General features: G+C 36.9%; 1 protein-coding gene across 4 annotated transcripts in view; it reads right to left on the bottom strand.

The window, feature by feature from the left end:
• DGKI (diacylglycerol kinase iota) overlaps nucleotides 1–12,132 on the bottom strand; it is a 445,642-nt gene that overhangs the window by 179,516 nt on the left and 253,994 nt on the right. For all 4 annotated transcript variants that reach the window (XM_064373122.1, XM_021674149.2, XM_064373130.1 and 1 more), the window contains exons 13-17: nucleotides 10,317–10,430; nucleotides 8,749–8,886; nucleotides 5,442–5,520; nucleotides 1,500–1,555; nucleotides 463–525 (exon numbers count right to left, since the gene is read on the bottom strand). In XM_064373122.1, coding sequence (XP_064229192.1) covers nucleotides 463–525; nucleotides 1,500–1,555; nucleotides 5,442–5,520; nucleotides 8,749–8,886; nucleotides 10,317–10,430 — 450 coding nt within the window. The remainder of the gene's footprint in view (nucleotides 1–462; nucleotides 526–1,499; nucleotides 1,556–5,441; nucleotides 5,521–8,748; nucleotides 8,887–10,316; nucleotides 10,431–12,132) is intronic.

The following is a 12,132-nucleotide window of genomic DNA, read 5'->3' as shown; positions in this document are numbered from 1 at the left end:
CACTTTGTTCTAACACAGAGACTCCTCAGACTATCCTGGAATAAAGATACTTGTTTGGAGAGTATTGATTTATTCTTCAAGATCCAGCTGACATCATTTTTTTGATAAAGGTCTTCCTGACCCCACCATAGCCAGTTATCACTTTTGCCTTTGTGCCACAACCATATTGTATACATAGTTGAATAACATTTATTTTATTGTTCTGAAGTGACTTATGTGACCTTCTTTACAACTGAACTGTGAGTTTCTTCAGAAGTAAAACTAGTCTTTTCATTTCTCTTCATCCTCAGCAACTAAGACAGTGCCTGACATGTAATAAGTGTAGGTTGAATGAACTACACAAAATGATCTCTAAAGTTCCATATAGTCCAGTGATTATGTACATGAAGTATTTGGGAGTTTACCTTTTGTGGCATTCATGTTCATATTCAAATGAAATAAGGCAACGTATTCAATACTTACGACAACTTTAACATGTTTGGATAGATCTCTAGAACTCCTCTGTAGGAAGTCAGAAAAAGCTGCCTATACCACAGGGAAATAAAGAAGAAGAAATTCATAATTACACGGTTATACCAAATCCTTGCTTCCACATTCTAGATTCCAATGATTCCAAAGTATGCAAAAATTCTAAACAAGTTCTCTTTCTGCAGAATCCAAAGTAAAGCAGGGCAGTAGTTGTCAAGCTGAAATTTTTCTCTTTGTTTCCAAGCTATAATTCATAGTTCCACTATAAAATTTAAGAGCACAGAATGAGGGTGAAAAAGTGGGCAATTCTGAGGGTCATCTGAAGGTTTATTTTGACTACCTTTCTGACCACTCTGCTTGTCCATTAAGTCCTGATACAGTCTTTCCACTACGGTTTCCTTATTTGCTTTGACTTTCATATGGCATGACTTCCATAAACTACATATGCAGCTTCCAAATGCCTTTTATTTAAACTTCCCCATCCAGTGGCATAAATTAAAACTGTACTTTACTGATATTTTGGATGGCATTTACTTCTATGAATGTGCCTGAGAAAGAAAAGCAGGAAAAAGAAGGCACCACCTTTAATCTCATGTATGCTTCCATGAAAAACATCCCATGTTCTGCTCATTTCTCATCCAAATGTCAATGTGCACTCCCTGGTGAAAACTACATTCTTACCTAAGATTCTTCAAACATCCTCAGTCTGTACAATTCCCCCATTTCTTACATTGGCTTTGATGTTTGTTTTTCACTTCACTCTTTAAATAGCATCCTCTCTTGTGCAACATGAAGCCTCAGGTCTTGCTTAAAAGCTCAAGATGAGGAACACCAACTCTCTTTCTGACAGCTAACTTAAGAAATACACCTCACTTTCATTCTTAAGCCCAGACATTAAACAGTAACCATATATAGACATATATAAATGAGATGCATATGTTATTATTTCTAATGTAGTTTACAACTTTATTACTCACAGTGAATTAGCACTAAGTAATAGGTAGTGATTATAAAATAAAATGTATACCTACCCCTGCGTAGAACATTTTATTTCGAAAACGACTGTTGAATTTCTCCGGATTTGCTTCTGTGAAAGAGGAAAGGTAGTTTTGTTATGGAGACTTTATTAAAGGTAGTGATTTAGATTAGCACTCCTACTTCCTCCCCAACTCCCTCCTATCCTACAGATCCAATAGATTCCATGGTTTGGTTATCATCTTTCCTCCAGTTCCAGGCCAGTTAGTACAGTGGCCCAGTGCTACAAGGACAGCAAGCCTGGACTATAAATGCATAGCTCCAAACTAGCATCATTGACATTAACTGAGAGCTTGTTAAAAATGCGAATGATTAGGCCCTCGCCAGACCTACTGAATCAGAACGACTCAGTGTGGAGACTACACATCTGTGGGGGGGCTCAACTAGCTCTCCAGGTGATTCTCAAGCACATTAAGATTGAGGCACGCAGCTGGGCATGGTGGCTTACACCTGTTATCCCAGCACTTTGGGAGGCCGAGGTGGGCAGATCATGAGGTCAAGAGATCGAGACCATCCTGGCCAACATGGTGAAACCCCCATCTCTACTAAAAATACAAAAATTAGCTGGGTGTGGTGGTGCACACCCATAGTCCCCGCTACTCAGGAGGCTGAGGCAGGAGAATCACTTGAACCCGGGAGGCAGAGGTTGCAGTGAGCTGACATCACACCACTGCACTCCAGCCTGGTGACAGAGCAAGACTGTCTCAAACAAAACAAAAGACTGAAGCACTTTGGATGCTCTGTAAAAACTGGAGGGTTTGCAGGGATATTGAGCTGGGATAACAGGAAAATGAGGAGGGAGGTGGAGAAGTGATTATTTGACTTTCAGAGGGCATGACTTCCATAAACTAGGTATGCAGCTTCCAAATGTAAACATGTTTTTGAGTTTGATTTGTGTTTGGAATAAAGTAGATACAAAAAATGAAATTAATGTCAGTTTAATTATTCCTTCTAAAAGAAATACAATATATGTAGCTATGCTGAGAACTGTCCATTTGATGGGCTATATTTATATCTGTGCTAAAAATTCTTTCCACAGTTAAATTTTTAAAAATTCTTCTTTAATGAGATTTGTATTAATTGCCCATTTTTATGTAGATGTATTGGCATAATTCTCAATCTAAAAGTATTGTATTTTCTTGGCTAATACCTCGTAGGTTCTACTATCCAAGCTTATGTTTTCATAACGACTTTGACGAGCCTTTGCGTTAGCCTCCAGGTATTTTACGGCAAATGATACATGAAGCCGCAAACAGTACTTGTGTTGGAAAACGGTTTAAAGTCTCGCTGTGAGTTTTCTTGGTTTGAGAACAGCTGCTCACTATCTACCTACAAAATAAGTAAGCTTGCCACAATTAAAATTGTGGAGTTGCTTATCCTGTTTTTTCTTCTACAGCTTAAGATTTCTTGACTAACTAGGTATAAATACGAGAAAAACAGAAATGAACAGAAACAGTAAAAAAAAAAAAAAAAAACCTAGCCGCTTAATTACATATTTCATAGACAAACATTTTGTAATTTAATGTAAAAAAAGCAGATTAACAGATACTGAAAAGTCCATACCTCTTGTCTAAGTGTATCAACAAAATCTGATTTCAATATCTTATATTTATTTTTTTACCATCTCTATCTCACCTGCATGAATATTATGTCTATTATTCTTAATCAACATAGTTTTTCCCTTATCAGCCCTTCAGTGGCTGATTTTCCTCAAAGGCTCTGATTTAAGTGCAGGGAAAATGTTTACAATTCCATTTCATACTGCATCAAAACACAATAAGCCTTAGCAAAAAACTATACAAAGATTAGTGCTTGACATCGTTTAAACAATTGTTTTATAATCACACACGTATAAATGTACATGTTCATACACACAACAATTTGCTTATTCCACTCTAAAACAGTCCTACAGCTTAAAATAAAAGAAAAAAAAAAATCACTTTCCCCAAAAGACTTTCCTTCTAAGCCTGGTCTTTCCACATAAGGGTCTCTTCCAGCTCCCTTCTCACTCTGATGCATAGAAACTTCATCATAGTACAAAGAAGTGACTCATTAGAAAAACTTCTGGATTCGTGAAACTAAGTATGAGCCTCACTTGAATGAGCTCATTGTTGGCCACATATTCATTTAGACCTCTTTTCATGCCTATTTATGGAAATTCATGTATTAGTGATAATTGTGTTTCTTTACAAGTATTATTAAGAAGTTTTGTATGAAACAAAAAAATGGGGTAAGAAATGAAGTTTAAAATCCCCCATTTACTTCCCAAATTAACTCTCCTTCAATATAGGAAGGGTAACGGATCATAAATGGTGGTCCTAAGGTAGGTCCCTCTGAATACCTAATATCCAAGAACTGTCTAAGGCAGGGAGGGGGAAAGAGGTAGTGTTTCTGACTCAGGATATTTGAGGTCCTGTTAGCAATCATCCCTTCTAGTTGTGACTTTCTGGCTAATCAGAGAGGAATACCAAACTATGGCTTTCTCTTCAAACACTATCGTTCTTGCTTGGCACAGAACTTGACCTTTACAGAGCCTGTCCTCTCAAAACCTTGTGAAACCAGAAAGGTCAAAGTCTACTAACATTGCTGAATCCAGTAAGGAACTTTAAAGATTTGTTCTTTGCTTGTATTTTATATTTTAGTGGTTTTTAATCCTGTAGGCACCACTCTTGACTTCCAGCTCATAAGTGCATTATCACAATCTTCATGTGTTATTTCCAGAATCTAAAAATGTGACTTCTAGCTTTTAGTACTCTGTTATTTCAAATGCTATGATTTAAAGCCACTTTCTCTCTTCCATAACCTGGAGGAAAAAAAGTAAAGTACTTCCTCATTTATGACTTTCATCTCACAAGTCTCTTACTAATCTACATCCTAGCATAGTTTTGGTTATATACAAATATATTCAGAAGGAACTAGGTACAGATATAGATACAGGCATAGACATAGATATATAGTATAGCTATATTAATAAGAAGAGAGTTGAGAGAGAGATAAAGACAGAAAGAGAGATCAATTGGGAGTACAAAAAATAGGGGAGGGACAGCGGGGGTGGGGAGTTGGGGAGAGATAGCATGTGGAGAAATGCCAGATATAGGTGATGGGGAGGAAGGCAGCAAATCACACTGCCATGTATGTACCTATGCAACAATCTTGCATGTTCCTCACATGAACCTCAAAACCTAAAATGCAATAAAAAAGTACAAAAAGAAAAGAAAGAAAGGAAAAAAAAACCCTAAACTTTCTCAGTTCTAAATTGCATGGGAAAATGTTGATGAAATTTTTAATAGCATATTATTATTTCATCTTCATTCAAAAATTGTTTTGTTCCCCTAATCTTAACTCCATCTCTTTTAGTAGCTGAAATCATAACATGGTCTCATTCACACCTCTGTATCATCCAGTGGGGTCCCTAGTACCTTCCTAATTAATCCCATCACCATTACATCCTATTCTTTGAACCTAAACTACCTATAGCTCCTCTGTTGTTCTAAGATGCCTGCTGTTTCTTTTATGCACACAGAGAGGACTTTTTGTTTTTGCTACCATATTTCAATGGCTCTGGTTACGTAGTGTTGCACTTTAATCATGTTTTGTCAAGCTAAAGAATATCTTAGTGGCTTCAGTAATAGTCTCTATCACTTCTTAGTAGTTTACTCACTTCAAAATTTTCAGTAGAACTTAAAGAATCCCGAGACCTGGAACACACATCTAGTCCTTTCCTTTACTATCTTTGAGACCCTGGACAACTAGGTCTCAGGGTGCCATTTGTAAGAAGTTCCTGTCCTGTCTAGCTCCCAGAGTCATCCTGAAGGTTAGAGTGAAACAACACTGAAGCCCACCGTAAACATGTAAGTGATATACAAACAAAAGGGAACAAGCAAAACACCTGCTAGAAACTTCCTCCCTGGGAGATGGAAATGGGACGTTGTCCTCACCTCTGGATTCATGGAACTCCAGTGTGACATGAGCATCAAATCCAAGGCTGAAGTAGTTATTGAAAACATTCAGAGGGAGCTGCAATGATAAACAAAGATAGAAGCAAAACTGTGTGTGGCCAGGCAGAAAGAGACACATTAAACCTAAAGCCAGACCCTTAGCTCTGAAGAAGTCCCTAGGAGACAGATCAGCCATGACTTCAAGTAGAGGGTGCTTATGTAGAAAGAACAGGAAATTATTGGATTAATTCATTAGTGAAAGTTAAAATCAAGTAATTTTCTCAAGAATTATAAATAGGATAAGAAATAAGAGCTATAAATACAAATTATTAAATAAGGACCATTCTCATAGATGCTGTAGTAATAGGAACTTGTTAAGCTGAGGGATATATATTTGCAATAGTTACAAAGAATAGTTCACTAAGCAAACTTAGAAAGTAAATTCAATTGTAAGGATAATGTCTAATCAACTTAATCAGTGGATGCACATTTTTTCAAGAATTTATATTCAGCAAACCAATATTGTAATGTAAAATGAATATTTAACTTTTTTACCCTATTTTCTCTATGCACACACATGCACACACAGACTTTTTTTTTTTTTTTTTTTTACAAAAGTCATATAAAAAAATAGGGCAATGTGACCCATTTGGTTATTGCTGGCCTAGATGAGGAAAACAACAACAAAAATGCATATTAGTATGATTCAAGTTCTCATTTCATCTATAAACGCTTACATCTTTACTATGACCATTCTGAAAACACAGACACACAGATGCACATGTAAGCTTTAACCTTCCTTCCTAGAGTCCTTTGGGTCTCTGGCTGTTACCGCTGCAAGCTGAGTGAAAAGAACTCCGCAGCCTCAAATCCTGCATTAAAACTGCAAAACGAATGTGATTTTAAGCTTCAGTTCAATGTTAGAACAATTAGGAAAGCACGTGGAAAATGCAAGAAGGGGAATGGCTGGTTCTCCCACTTTTCCTTCTGCAACTCAAGTGTCAGGTAAATATTAAAGTAAATAAAGACGGGAAATGTTTGCAGCTAATTATCCAGTTTGTGTCCCATATTGAACTGTACCTATCTTCTCTGAAAGACAAGTGTTTTAACCCTCAAGATTTTACAGGTAAGTTTTTTATAGTATTTCATATGCCCCTTGATCAGCAAGATTTTCTGTTTCACTAGAGGGAGAACTTTCTTTCATTAAGGAAAAAAAAAATGAAATAAGAGAGAGAGCAAGAGAAATAAAAATGCAGAAAAAAGAAAATTGGATTGGTTTGGTCTCTAATGAAAGTAAGGAATGACCCCACCTGGAAGCTATCAATTCAAAGCCTATGTAATGATTCAGAGTCCAAGTGAGCCCTTAGAAATGGTCTCAACTAAATGAAGAACAGGGAGAGAAACTAAACACATAGAACAATGCCAAAATCATGTCTTACTCTTCAGGCTTCTTATTTGAGAATATCCAGTTCCTGCACTTAAACAAAATACCAGCTCTTAGTAATGACAGCATGGGTTGGTGATCCTGCCAAAAGCACAGACATGTTCATCTCCTCTACCATTTATGTTCTTTTGGCCACAATTCTAACCCATGTCTTAACATCTACTGATCGCTAAGAAGAACATCTGGTCATCATCACCTAAATCATATCCCAAGTTAGTCTGTTTTTAAGTTATTTATATTTTCCAGGAAAACTTGCCCCAGTTTCCCATACATCTCTTTAAAAACCCATTTTAAAAACCCCATTAATTATATGGATTGGTGTTCCCTGGCTACACCGAGAAGTCTTTCCATTTCTTAAGCTGTTGGGAAGAGAATTAAATATGGATTTCTACTGCACATCTAACCATTCCATGTTTAGTAGGAAAAGGAATTTAAAATATCCATATGGTACTCTTCTTTGTACTTTAGCTGTTTTCTATCCAATTTCTATAAGTCAAATCCATTATAAAAAAGCATCACATCTCAAGATGATACTTGTTGTTTAAACAACATTGTGACATTTAACTTGAATTCAGCTGAACAATCATAATACCTACTGTAAATCTTATTAATTTCAGGATCACAGTTTAGGTGAAGAAATGATAAAGATGGAGTAAAACATGTTTTAATCTGATTTAGCCAAGTGAGAAACTTGAACATCTATTAAATTATAATATATGTAATTAAATTGCTCAGGATCACGATGCTGATAAATAAATGGGTATTGGTTTGATCTAAATCTAAAATGATATGGGGTTTAATCTATTATATGCTTGAAATATCCATGAAATCTTAGCTTCAATAAATGGCATGGTTCACTATCATAGGGATACTGTTTAAAGCACAGATGCCTGAGCCTTAACTTGCATTTATTTAATCAGAATCTCTGAGGACTGGGCCTTGTAATCTGCACTTCAACAAACACACCTGGAGATTCTTACACATACAGAGTTTGATAATTCAATCACAGAAGGAAGGTGGAAAGTAATATGAGGGAAATGACTACTCAGCAGCCTACCAAATTTATCTGAAATTGAGGCCATAACTTAGAACCAAAGGATCAACTGAAGATTCACAGTACTAATTACAACTATTAATATATAGTGGTTTGCTCTTCAGTTGAAATAAAAGCTCAATCACTAAAAGAAAACACGAAGTCTGGACATTAAGATGGCAACAATAAACACTGAGGACCACTAGAGTAGGGAGGGAAGGAGAGGGGCAAGGATTGAAAACCTTTGGTTACTATGCTCACTATCTGGCTGATGGGATCGGTCATATCCCAAACCTCAGAATCATGTAATATACCCATGAAACAAACTTGCACATGTGCAGCTTCAATCTAAAATAAAAGTGAGAATTATTTTTTAAATAACTTGAAGTCAAACACATGCATTTACGTATCTTCAAGTCCCACCCAAGTGATAAAATTGGCATAGTTAATACCTCCTAAACATAAGATATATTTTATATACAGCTAGAAATCTCAGGACATTGTATTTCTACTGAAAGAACAAGTGCCCAATGCTCCCAAATATTTAAAACTGAATACATGCCTTTCTAGCGTAGAAGTTGAAGACAGAGAAGACCTCCCTGAGCTCTGGAAGCAGGTATGAAATCTAGATCTTTAGAGGTCTATGGGCAGAATCGTTAGGTGGTATTATTACTACCTAATGGTTGATGGCACTAGTAGCCATCAGCTCAAACACTATCACATTATCTCACAGGAATTCATCAGCACATGACTCTCCAGCCAGGAATTTATTTCCTATGCTCAGGCAGATGCTCCAGGGTTCCTTCCTGCAGAACAAAAAACTCTCTAACCTTACATACGCCATCTTCAAGTTCTTCTGGAGGCAAGTCAGGATTTCTTTCCACATGGAGGTTCCAGCGATCTAGCTGTACAATTGTCCCATCTTCCACTTGGCATAGGATCTTGGAAACAGGTTCATCAGTGTAGCCCTGAGGAACCAGAGAACATACTCATTGCTGTCTGAAGAGGAGGACAGTAAAGCCAATGCTATTTTATGCAAGGAAGAGCCCTGCTGCTATATTCTTTTAATTTGTAATTAGCAAGACTTGGAGAGCAAATTATTTACCTTGAGGTACTTAGAATTTGAGACAATACTGTGAGTAAGATACATAGAAACACTAGCTCTGGCTGGTTTGAGCTGAGGAATATTTTTTGTCAGCAGTGAGAACCAATAGTCACGGGTACGCATTAAGGGCCATACGGGAGGCTGGATGGCTGCTTTTATCAGAGTGAAAAACAGGACTCCCCACTACTCTCACTAGAGGAGCCTGGAGGAAACACAGAACAAATGTGTTTGAAGAGGCAGGAAAGAATCAAGGAGGGATGGGATTGACAATGCTGTTCTAGTAACATTCCCTCTCAATCACCTCTCCCTGACCTCGATAGAGGACTCCATTCTTCCCGTGACCTAAGGCAAGACTCGCTGAGGAATGGCCTTGTTAGGGCGCTACTTAATCCTTGAGGATCCGTAACTGACAGCAGGATACACTGTCCTCAATAGGATATTCAAGGCACTGATTTGGATGGTAGAAGTTAACGCTGATAATAACCTTAGTTGCCCCATGTAAATATATATTTTATTTCTACACTGCCTACTTAAAAAAAAAAAAAAACACGTGTGGAAGGTTAATTTGTCCAAGGGTCAACTAATAGCTGCTAAACATCTGAATATAATTTTCCCAGAGTCAAGCCCAGGTAATGCTCTCATATGAGCAGATAAAAAGTTGGTGGAGCTGTATATGTGTATGTATATTACACAATGCATCTATACATATTGTGCCTCCTTACTATCTTAGTACTATAAAATACATAAGTAAATAAATGGCTGGTTAGTGACAACAGAACGATTTCTCCCAAGCTTGCCTGAAGTTGTCTTCATTGTGGAAAGGACAGATAAGTATGTATACAGCCAAAGTTCTGCTGATACTAATTAAAAAAAAAAAGATGCTCAAAAAAAAGTTATAACTGTCCCAAATGAGGCGTGTAAAGTTGAACCAGATTTGCTATCCTAGCTGGGGCTGAGAGTCTGGATTAACTGAAGTCTGTATGATCCTTTTACGTGCAGACTTGAGGCCAAACTCACCCACTGTCTTTTGGTGGATACCTCAAAAAGCTTCAAGCCTGTGTATTAACCACTCTATTTCTCTCATACTAAGCTTTCCTTTCCATTCTAGCTGATTATAAGTTCAAACTAAAGAAGCTACCAGATCAAATAAGGGTTCAAGGACACTTTAATTCTCAGCTCTAACTTATCCTTGGACAGCAGCAGCAGTACACCCTTTTCCATTAGAACATCAGTGGATATGAAATTCGGTTTGTTGTTGGATGATAATGGGCAGCCCCTGAGAACAGTTCTTACCCCTCCCCAGTTGAGAGTTCGAGCCAGGTCATTCCCAGTTCCCAGAGGAAGGACCCCCACAGGAGGCTGAGGGCTCAGCTGCAGTTCATCCAGGATAGAAAGGATCCAGCCCACCTACAGGCGTATCGGGGGCCAGAAGAGATATAAGAAAGATAAATAAGTTACAAAGAAAACAATTGGAGAAACAGAGGCTTTCAAGAGCTAAACAGAATGGTTTTGTTTTTATTCAAAAAACAAATAGATGTTTTAATTCAGTGAGGAGGGAACAGAAAGGCCACTTATCAAAGGTAGTTTCAAAATAGTTAAAGGAAAAAGAACCATTTTGCATGTGCTCTATCATACAAGTAAAACAAAACCCATTCATCTGTGTGTTTAACTAGAAACACACTTGGAAGTTTCTCAGCGTTTAAGACTTTGGTAGTATAACAGGACACAGGAGGGAATATAAGACTCAGAATCAGACTGAATTTCAGTTCTGACTGCCTAACCTTGATTAAATTATTTGACCTCACTGAGACTAATTTACTTGATTTCTTAAAGGGGGGATAATAATATGTACCTCACGATTGTTTACTAATTAAACTAAAATGTACATAAAGCACTTAACATGGTACATGGCCCATGTAAGTACTTATTAAATGGTTGCTCTCTATAGTATCATCTTGGAAATTCATAGTGCTTTCCTAAATATCCCTCTATTTTCCTTAATGAAACATTAAGAAAACATAATTATGGACAGACTCAGTACCTATGATAAGTTTAGGCAGGAAATTGATACTTACATACTAGAATCATATTCCTGTTTAATCTTTTTCTAAGATAAATAATACTTTGGGTTTAGTCTTATGGCTAATTAGAAAAATTGACCAAAACTTGGAAATGGCAAAAAGAAATCTGAATGTCCTTATAATGTCATACTAAAATAGTGTTTCACAGGCCTAAGAATTTTATAATTGTAGGTTAACATAGATTTCTGTCCCGTAGAAAGACTAATGACAAGAAGAAATTGTTGCTTTAAAGGTTATAGTTTTTATTCTCTCATAGGACATTATCACTTTTGTCTCAAATTTAGAAAAATTATTTTGACATGAAGTACATAATCTTTTCCTCTAGTTCTGATAAATCAGCTTTACTATCTTGCAGCTCATTAAAGAGCTAAGCAATCTTCTTGACATGTATTCATTCTATATTTGTATGTGTCATGCTTCTTGAAAACACTAGAGCATTCGTTCATTGAACACTACTTCATATAAAACCCAGAACTAAGCCATTGAAATAAAGAGATAAATGAGCTAGGCTATGACAGATAAGGCAGAAAGGTTGCTCTCAAAGAGGTCACAGTAACACAGAGACGGACATACTGATGCCTTGCTATGTGCCATGCCTGAGGAAAGTCCTTTGAAGTTTAATGAATTATTAAACTTTAAAACATTATCTGTAAGATAGATATTAATGTAATTTTCATTTCCATCTTATAGCTAAGGAAACAGAATTGGAAGGGTAAGTGACCTCATTAGTATCACATGGCTGATACAGTAGAGATGGCATTCCAAAAATAGGAGCACCTAACACCAGTGGCCAACCCTTAACTGCTAAGGTGTAGGGAGCATTTACATAAAGAACTCAACCCCCTTCTGGTTATGGCCAGACCCTCCTGGAAGCAGTGGCATGTGATTTTTGGAATCTGTGGAGATGAAGAAACCTTAAACACTGCTTAATCGAACTCAGTGAGCTTGCAAATTGATAAACTGAGGTGCAAAAAAATCATGTAATTTTCTCAAGACTAAATGATTGGACATGTCAGAGTCAAGGTAAT

This window comes from Aotus nancymaae, unplaced genomic scaffold (genome assembly GCF_030222135.1).
Source record: "Aotus nancymaae isolate 86718 unplaced genomic scaffold, 86718_ANA_hifiasm-v0.15.2.pri h1tg000002l, whole genome shotgun sequence".
Classification (NCBI taxonomy): Eukaryota; Metazoa; Chordata; class Mammalia; order Primates; family Aotidae; genus Aotus; species Aotus nancymaae.
Note: the sequence above shows the minus strand (reverse complement) of the source record. Positions and strands in the feature narration are given on the sequence as shown.